This window comes from Notolepis coatsorum (genome assembly GCF_963971535.1).
Source record: "Notolepis coatsorum genome assembly, chromosome: 1".
In the NCBI taxonomy this organism is placed as follows: domain Eukaryota; kingdom Metazoa; phylum Chordata; class Actinopteri; order Aulopiformes; family Paralepididae; genus Notolepis; species Notolepis coatsorum.
This window is the reverse complement of record NC_140165.1, coordinates 123,477,077-123,487,076: the sequence shown is the minus strand read 5'-3', so window position 1 is coordinate 123,487,076 and position 10,000 is coordinate 123,477,077. Positions and strand designations below refer to the sequence as shown.

The window sequence follows — 10,000 nt, the reverse complement described above, 5'->3', positions numbered from 1 at the left end:
CTCTCTGCCCACTGAGCTGGTCTCTCTCTGCCCACTGAGCTGGTCTCTCTCTGCCCACTGAGCTGGTCTCTCTCTCTGCCCACTGAGCCGGTCTCTCTCTCTGCCCACTGAGCCGGTCTCTCTCTGCCCACTGAGCTGGTCTCTCTCTCTGCCCACTGAGCTGGTCTCTCTCTGCCCCCTGAGCTGGTCTCTCTCTCTGCCCACTGAGCCGGTCTCTCTCTCTGCCCACTGAGCCGGTCTCTCTCTGCCCACTGAGCTGGTCTCTCTCTGCCCACTGAGCTGGTCTCTCTCTGCCCACTGAGCTGGTCTCTCTCTGCCCACTGAGCTGGTCTCTCTCTCTGCCCACTGAGCCGGTCTCTCTCTCTGCCCACTGAGCCGGTCTCTCTCTGCCCACTGAGCTGGTCTCTCTCTGCCCACTGAGCTGGTCTCTCTCTGCCCCCTGAGCTGGTCTCTCTCTCTGCCCACTGAGCTGGTCTCTCTCTGCCCCCTGAGCTGGTCTCTCTCTGCCCACTGCGCTGGTCTCTCTCTCTGCCCACTGAGCTGGTCTCTCTCTGCCCACTGAGCTGGTCTCTCTCTGCCCCCTGAGCTGGTCTCTCTCTGCCCACTGAGCTGGTCTCTCTCTGCCCCCTGAGCTGGTCTCTCTCTCTGCCCACTGAGCAGGTCTCTCTCTGCCCACTGAGCTGGTCTCTCTCTCTGCCCACTGAGCTGGTCTCTCTCTGCCCACTGAGCTGGTCTCTCTCTGCCCACTGAGCTGGTCTCTCTCTGCCCACTGAGCTGGTCTCTCTCTCTGCCCACTGAGCCGGTCTCTCTCTCTGCCCACTGAGCCGGTCTCTCTCTGCCCACTGAGCTGGTCTCTCTCTCTGCCCACTGAGCTGGTCTCTCTCTGCCCCCTGAGCTGGTCTCTCTCTCTGCCCACTGAGCCGGTCTCTCTCTCTGCCCACTGAGCCGGTCTCTCTCTGCCCACTGAGCTGGTCTCTCTCTGCCCACTGAGCTGGTCTCTCTCTGCCCACTGAGCTGGTCTCTCTCTGCCCACTGAGCTGGTCTCTCTCTCTGCCCACTGAGCCGGTCTCTCTCTCTGCCCACTGAGCCGGTCTCTCTCTGCCCACTGAGCTGGTCTCTCTCTGCCCACTGAGCTGGTCTCTCTCTGCCCACTGAGCTGGTCTCTCTCTGCCCCCTGAGCTGGTCTCTCTCTGCCCACTGAGCTGGTCTCTCTCTGCCCACTGAGCTGGTCTCTCTCTCTGCCCACTGAGCTGGTCTCTCTCTGCCCCCTGAGCTGGTCTCTCTCTCTGCCCCCTGAGCTGGTCTCTCTCTGCCCACTGCGCTGGTCTCTCTCTCTGCCCACTGAGCTGGTCTCTCTCTGCCCACTGAGCTGGTCTCTCTCTGCCCCCTGAGCTGGTCTCTCTCTGCCCACTGAGCTGGTCTCTCTCTGCCCACTGAGCTGGTCTCTCTCTGCCCACTGAGCTGGTCTCTCTCTGCCCACTGAGCTGGTCTCTCTCTGCCCACTGAGCTGGTCTCTCTCTCTGCCCACTGAGCTGGTCTCTCTCTGCCCACTGAGCTGGTCTCTCTCTCTGCCCACTGAGCCGGTCTCTCTCTCTGCCCACTGAGCCGGTCTCTCTCTGCCCCCTGAGCTGGTCTCTCTCTGCCCACTGAGCTGGTCTCTCTCTGCCCCCTGAGCTGGTCTCTCTCTCTGCCCACTGAGCTGGTCTCTCTCTGCCCCCTGAGCTGGTCTCTCTCTCTGCCCACTGAGCTGGTCTCTCTCTGCCCCCTGAGCTGGTCTCTCTCTCTGCCCACTGAGCTGGTCTCTCTCTGCCCCCTGAGCTGGTCTCTCTCTCTGCCCACTGAGCTGGTCTCTCTCTGCCCCCTGAGCTGGTCTCTCTCTGCCCACTGAGCTGGTCTCTCTCTGCCCCCTGAGCTGGTCTCTCTCTACCCACTGAGCTGGTCTCTCTCTCTGCCCACTGAGCTGGTCTCTCTCTGCCCACTGAGCTGGTCTCTCTCTGCCCACTGAGCTGGTCTCTCTCTGCCCACTGAGCTGGTCTCTCTCTGCCCCCTGAGCTGGTCTCTCTCTGCCCACTGAGCTGGTCTCTCTCTGCCCCCTGAGCCGGTCTCTCTCTGCCCACTGAGCTGGTCTCTCTCTGCCCCCTGAGCCGGTCTCTCTCTGCCCACTGAGCTGGTCTCTCTCTGCCCACTGAGCTGGTCTCTCTCTGCCCACTGAGCTGGTCTCTCTCTGCCCACTGAGCAGTAGGCCGCCAGACAGTGTGGCTTTCCAATTTTTTTTTTAGCTTCTGTGTTATTTGAATCCAATGTGCAACGTGATTTGATCTGTGGATTCAATAAAGTATGTACAATATGTGTGTGTGCCAGTGTGTGTGTGTGTGTGTGTGTGTGTGTGTGTGTGTGTGTGTGTGTGTGTGTGTGTGTGTGTGTGCGTGTGCTAGTGTGTGTGTGGTATTTGATTATAGCCTATTGGGATGCTAGATCCTAATGTGAAACACTGTGATTCTACCTGTCTATCTTTTTATGCTCGCTTATGCCTGTATTTTTTACTGTTGTGAAGCACTTTGAACTGCAACCTCTGTATGAAAAGTGCTATACAAATAAAGTTATTATTATTATTATAGTGTGGCTGTCAGTTGTAGCTGGTCTTCCTGTTGACTCACAGGAAGTACTTCCTGATTGGCTGTGACAGCTCTGTTATTGCCCCCACTGTCTGGACAGCCTCTCATTAGAATGGTTTCAGGCTACTGATATTACACACACACACACACACACACACACACACACACACACACACACACACACACACACACACACACACACACACACACACACACACACACACACACACACACACACACACACACACACACACACACACACAGGGCTGTACAGTGCGACATATATATCGCACGTGCTACAGCAACAGCGGTCTGTGCGATGAATGGATTTACTTCAGTAGCACTGGTGCGATAGGGATTCGGTTCATATAGATACTCTTATTTTGAAAATCCTGTAGCGGGTCTCATTTCTGCCCACGCGCAGCTCCAGCTATAATAACTAGGCTCCGACAGCTAGCAACGTTCAGGTGCATATGATACTCTTATTTTGAAAAAACTCCGTGACAACTCGACGAGTCATATCCGCCCTATCCGTGCTTCTGCAAGCAGAGCAGCGCGTTGGTCGGTTGGTGCGCGCTGCTGCGTTAACACAGCAGTGCGCCTACACGTCCCGAATGCTTTGCATGCTTTGCACCGTCGCCATTCCTTTATGCGCACATCGCCCGAAATTAACGTTTATGTACCATTACAATCACTACAACGTTAGCAAGCTAACAAGCTAATCCTGATCAGAGGCAGAGGCGCAGAGCCAGCAGACACAGTGTGGACTGGGGAAAGGGAAATGGGGGGGGCACTCTCTCCCCTTCCCTGTGTGTGTGTGTGCGTGCGTTTGGAAAGACGATGAAGTCACTAGTCAGGACTCAGGACAGGAGTATATTATAGTAAACTGAGGATTACTGAGGATGGACAGATAATGTTGATATTCAAATATAAAAAAGTTTCGAGAGGAGTGGAAGTTTGAAGACAGACTAGACTACAATATGATGCGGGGGTGGTGAGTTGAAACAGTGTGTGTGAATGAATGAATGAAAACTTTATTAACAGATTGCAGAATGGGTACAGTACAGTACGGCTCAATACACACAATTGTTAAGGGGATGCAGACCAGAGAAAGACGTTTGTCTTGTTTACATCAGGGTCCCCCATTGTGTGTGTGTGTGTGTCCCAACCGACCCCACTTCTATGTTTCAATAAATTATTTGCATTTAAAACTATTAACGCTGACTCATTCCTTCAGTCCACTCAAAATTATGCTAATATTCCTTATGTTGTTTATGATATTAATTGAAAATAGCATATGAGAGTATTATAGTAATAATAACACATGGCGATATACTAAATGACAGCCAAACATGGCACTGCAACTAAATAACACAAATACAATAGGCACATTTGTGACTGTTACAAATATAACACGTTTTATACTTGTGCTACAAGATTTTGGCCTGTGCTACAAAACTATCAACCTCTGTAGCACCAGTGCTATGTGCAAAAAAAGTTAACGTACAGCACACACACACACACACACACACACACACACACACACACACACACACACACACACACACACACACACACACACACACACACACACACACACACACACACACACACACACACACACACACACACACACACACACACACACACACACACACACACACACACACACACACACACACACACACACACACACACACACACACACACACACACACACACACACACACACACACACACACACACACACACACACACACACACACACACACACACACACACACACACACACACACACACACACACACACACACACACACACACACACACACACACACACACACACACACACACACACACACACACACACACACACACACACACACACACACACACACACACACACACACACACACACACACACACACACACACACAGGCATGTCTTCTCACCAGGTGACAGTGGGTGGTGCTGGAGAGCAGCTGGGCTCCCTGACAGCAGAGGATGAAGCCAGCGAGGTTCAGGAGCACACACACCACTGATAACAACACAAAGAGATTCACCTGGGGGGGAGAGGGGGGGGAGAGAGAGGAGGGGAGAGAGAGAGAGAGGGGGAGGAGAGGGAGATATGAGAGAGACAGAGGAGAGAGAGAGGGGAGAGAGAGGGAGGGAGGGGGAGAAAGAGATGGAGGGGGAGAGAGAGAGGAGAGAGATAGGAGGGAGATATAACAGTCAAGTTAAAACATTATAATACATTGTTATATATATGATAGCATATTTTTTTCACACATTTCAATTAATAAAGTCTGTCTGTCTATCCATCTATAGTTATATGTATCAGTTACTCAAGATAATCCACAGACCTTGTTGTGAGCAGTTTCACAACAAGGAAGTATTTTAAGTACACCCACCACATACATACAAGGAGGAAAATACATGGGTGAACTGGCCCTTTAAGCTTTTACATCATAGAACTCCACTTATGCCAATAAAGCTTCTTCAATTCAATTGGATGGTGGGGGTAGAACTTCATCCCAGCACTCAACCAGTGGATGAAGTGGATTTACCAGTGCGCTCCTCTGCATGTCCGATCCCCAAATCCTGTTCAGGGATACGCGGACGACGTGCAGGTGTCATCACGACAGGAAGATGTCATCATTAACATGCTGGCACGCACTGATGAGTTCCTCCAGTGGTCAGGGCTGGAGGTGAAGCAAGCCAAGTGCGCCGTACTCCATGAGCGCCGCAGTGGAGGCAACCGCTGGTATAAGGCCAAGAACGACAAGCCCCCCTCCTTTCTTGTAATGGGCCAACCCATCAAGGTGTATTCCCGTAATGAGACCTACCCATACCTTGGCCACAGGTTTAACATGGCTGGAGAGTGGGGGGAGCAGGTCGAGGAGCTCACTACAGAGTTTCTCCATCGTCTACACCTGATTGACCTGTCCCCCCTCCCCGTCATCATGAAGTTCCAGGCTGTGAGAGAGGTGGCTCTGGCTAAAATCCAACACCTTTTTCCCAATGTACACACCCCTCTCAAGGCACTGAGAGAAATGACAAACAAAACTGTTCAGCTGGTCAGAAAGTGGGTAGGCCTCAACACACACTCCACACGGGGCATGATCTTTCTCCCATGTGGAGAGGGAGGGCTGGGAGTCCCCAATGTCGAGTGGACCTACATAGCCACCAGGCTAGCCCCCCTGCTCCACATGCTTAACAATGATGATGTCACCGTCAGAGAAATGGCCAGGGCCTCTCTCCTGCTGGATCTACGCAGAAGGAAGATCCCTCTGGCCACCGCAGACCAGAATAACTTCCTCGGCTTCAGGAAGAAAGACTCTGGGAAACTGGACTCTCGGGCCAAGGGCTTCTGGGTCTTGTCTGACTGGCCAGATCTCAATGACCTCTGCAACCAGACTGGAGTTCAGCTGAAATGGACAAGACCCACCAACACACAGACTGAAGTCCCTGTCTCTGATGAACTTATCACAGACCCCTGTGTGGTTGTGAAGGCCAACATCACAACACTGCAGGAAGAGACTGTCGAACTGCACAGAGACTCTGCAAGGAGGGTTCTGCTTAGCATGAAGCAGTCTGAGATCAGGCAGCACTGGTGTGGACTCAGACTACAGGGAAAGCTAGCTTGTTTGGAGTTTGCTGACCACTCAGTCTCACACTCAGTGTTTAAGAACGCCGCTGTTGGTGAGGATGTTTTAAAATGTACCATCGGTATTACCCACTCAATACAATCTGTCCACTTGGTATCCTCAAACTCACAGTCCATTCTGTTTAAACCATCAGGATTCACAACACCTAGAATCCATTGCACACATAACAAACAGATGTAATGCATACAAACACCTGTACATCGCTCGTCATGACCGTATTGTGGACATTGTGTCTGATGCTTTATACTGAAAACTAGGGTAAGCCATTTTAAGTTTATTAGTGAATCTTAAAAGTGAGGAACCAGCTGACTTGATTAAAGGGGCGTGTTTAAAACGGCCATTTTGTTTTGTTAAGTGCCCCCATTAAGGGACTGTTTCCTGTTTACTAGTAGCATCTGATTTGCTGAGTGAGCCATTAAGAGCCTGCCCTGTTTAAAAGCAGAGGTCCACACTGTGTTGAAGTCACTCTGTACTGGGCTCTGTTAAGGAAGGACAGGACACTCTCACTGAGAAACATTGCTTTATACTGAAAACTAGGGTAAGCCATTTTAAGTTTATTAGTGAATCTTAAAAGTGAGGAACCAGCTGACTTGATTAAAGGGGCGTGTTTAAAACGGCCATTTTGTTTAGTTAAGTGCCCCCATTAAGGGACTGTTTCCTGTTTACTAGTAGCATCTGATTTGCTGAGTGAGCCATTAAGAGCCTGCCCTGTTTAAAAGCAGAGGTCCACACTGTGTTGAAGTCACTCTGTACTGGGCTCTGTTAAGGAAGGACAGGACACTCTCACTGAGAAACATTGCTTTATACTGAAAACTAGGGTAAGCCATTTTAAGTTTATTAGTGAATCTTAAAAGTGAGGAACCAGCTGACTTGATTAAAGGGGCGTGTTTAAAACGGCCATTTTGTTTAGTTAAGTGCCCCCATTAAGGGACTGTTTCCTGTTTACTAGTAGCATCTGATTTGCTGAGTGAGCCATTAAGAGCCTGCCCTGTTTAAAAGCAGAGGTCCACACTGTGTTGAAGTCACTCTGTACTGGGCTCTGTTAAGGAAGGACAGGACACTCTCACTGAGAAACATTGCTTTATACTGAAAACTAGGGTAAGCCATTTTAAGTTTATTAGTGAATCTTAAAAGTGAGGAACCAGCTGACTTGATTAAAGGGGCGTGTTTAAAACGGCCATTTTGTTTTGTTAAGTGCCCCCATTAAGGGACTGTTTCCTGTTTACTAGTAGCATCTGATTTGCTGAGTGAGCCATTAAGAGCCTGCCCTGTTTAAAAGCAGAGGTCCACACTGTGTTGAAGTCACTCTGTACTGGGCTCTGTTAAGGAAGGACAGGACACTCTCACTGAGAAACATTGCTTTATACTGAAAACTAGGGTAAGCCATTTTAAGTTTATTAGTGAATCTTAAAAGTGAGGAACCAGCTGACTTGATTAAAGGGGCGTGTTTAAAACGGCCATTTTGTTTTGTTAAGTGCCCCCATTAAGGGCCAGGTGTTAAGACAGCACTAATTAGTGATAGTGATTTAAAGGCTTGCTGGTGTAGCGTCAGCGAAGCGTCGAGAAACGAAGAGGGACAAAGAGGAGGAGTTATCCTGGAGTTCACCGCCGAGGGATCCACCGATCCACCCAGTGCTAAGTACACCATAATCCTATATTCCCCTCCCACACTGCTATTTCTCTACTTCCTCCCTGCCACTCTCGACAATACAATGTGTCTCATACCTATATCCACAATCTGCTCCTCCAGAACTGACTCTACCCATCCACGACAGTTTGCTAGTAACCCGGCTAATCTCTCCTACCCTCCTACAGCCACTAATACACCTGTCACAGTACGGGGAGGCTTATGGAATTGTCAATCAGCAGTCAAGAAAGCTGACTTCATTACTGCCTACGCCCATAGTCTAAATCTGCAGCTCCTAGCTCTAACTGAGACCTGGATAACCCCCAATAACTCATCAACACCTGCAGCATTATCTACAAACTATAACTTCACTCACACACCTCGACCTTCCAGACGGGGTGGAGGCACTGCCCTCATGACATCTCCTTCATGGGCTACAAACGTAACACCACTCCCAGAACTGTCACTCTCCTCTCTCGAATATCATGCAGTATCTGTCTCTAATCCTTTCAATCTCACCATTGTTACACTCTACCGCCCTCCAGGTCCGCTCGATCACTTCACAGATGAGCTGGACATGCTTCTTAGCTCCTTACCGGAAGATGGTACCCCTCTCCTTCTACTGGGCGACTTCAACCTGCCTGACTCATCTCAGTCAGTCATAGTAGTCTCCCTCCTACAATCGTTTGACCTGACTCCCACTGCCATGCCTCCCACCCACAAAGCAGGCAACTCCTTGGATCTCATATTTTCCCGTAACTCCAGCATCATTAACACCACGGTAACTCCCCTACATGTATCTGACCATTCCTTCATATCCTTCTCACTAACTCTCATGCTTAACCGAAAGGTCTTCACCCCAACTCAAACAGTCTCACTCAGACGCAACCTGCCCTCCCTATCCCCCTCCACCCTCTCCTCTGACATACTATCCGCTCTACCTTTGAGTGACACCTTCTCTGCTCTCTCCACAGAGATGGCAACCTCCACCCTCCTTTCAGCCCTGGCAACCTCCTTCGACAAACTCTGTCCCCTCGTTGAGAAACCTGCCCGCCGTTCCCCACCCAGTCCATGGCTGACAGATCCAGTGAGAGAACAAAGACAGGTCCTGAGAGCAGCTGAAAGGAAGTATAGAAAGTCACGCCTCACTGCTGACATCGACACATATCACAACCTCTTGTTAACATTCTCCAAAACCATCACTAATGCCAAAGCTTCTTTCTTCCACCATAGGATCGAGGCCTCTGCCAAGAATCTTCGCAAACTGCATGCTACCATGTCCTCCCTCCTCACTCCCCCCCCACCCCCCCCTCCCTCATCTTTCTCTGCCGAAGACTTTGCGATCTTCTTTGAGGAAAAAGTGGAGAACATCCGCAGCTCCTTCTCCCAACCCCCACCCATTCCAAATGCTGAATCGAGAACCTCATCCTTCACTCTGTCATCTTTCTCTCCCATTACAGAAGCAGAGACCCTGACACTGGTAACGTCAAACCGTCCGACTACTTGCCAGCTGGACCAGCTACCCTCCCCACTCCTCCAGACCATAGCACCAGACATCCTCCCATTCCTAACTGCAACCATCAACTCCTCACTCAACTCGGGGGTGGTCCCCACCTCCCTAAAACAAGCCAGAGTCACGCCGCTCATAAAAAAACCAACCCTGAACCCTACTGTCATAGGCAACTACCGTCCTGTCTCTCTTCTCTCCTTCCTTTCTAAAACACTTGAACGTGCTGTATCCAACCAACTTACTACTTATCTCTTACAGAATGACCTCCTAGACCCTAATCAGTCAGGCTTCAGGACTGGTCACTCCACAGAGACAGCCCTCATTGCGGTCACAGAGGCACTTCACTTAGCAAAAGCGAAAGGCCTCTCCTCTGTCCTGATTCTCCTAGATCTATCTGCAGCCTTCGACACAGTCAACCACCAGATCCTCCTTGCGGCCCTCGCAGGAATGGGAGTGGCTGGCTCTGCGCTGACATGGCTGTCATCATACCTCAATGACCGCTCCTACCAAGTGTCATGGAGAGGGACCCTGTCGGCCACCCGCCCCCTGCGGACGGGTGTCCCCCAGGGCTCGGTTTTAG

The 10,000-nt window shown here is 50.6% G+C and overlaps 1 protein-coding gene across 1 annotated transcript in view; it reads right to left on the bottom strand.

The window, feature by feature from the left end:
* fam189a2 (family with sequence similarity 189 member A2) overlaps positions 1-10,000 on the bottom strand; it is a gene marked incomplete at both ends in the record, with an annotated part of 86,038 nt that overhangs the window by 6,931 nt on the left and 69,107 nt on the right. The window contains one exon of the mRNA XM_084338199.1: positions 4,568-4,678. Coding sequence (XP_084194325.1) covers positions 4,568-4,678 — 111 coding nt within the window. The remainder of the gene's footprint in view (positions 1-4,567; positions 4,679-10,000) is intronic.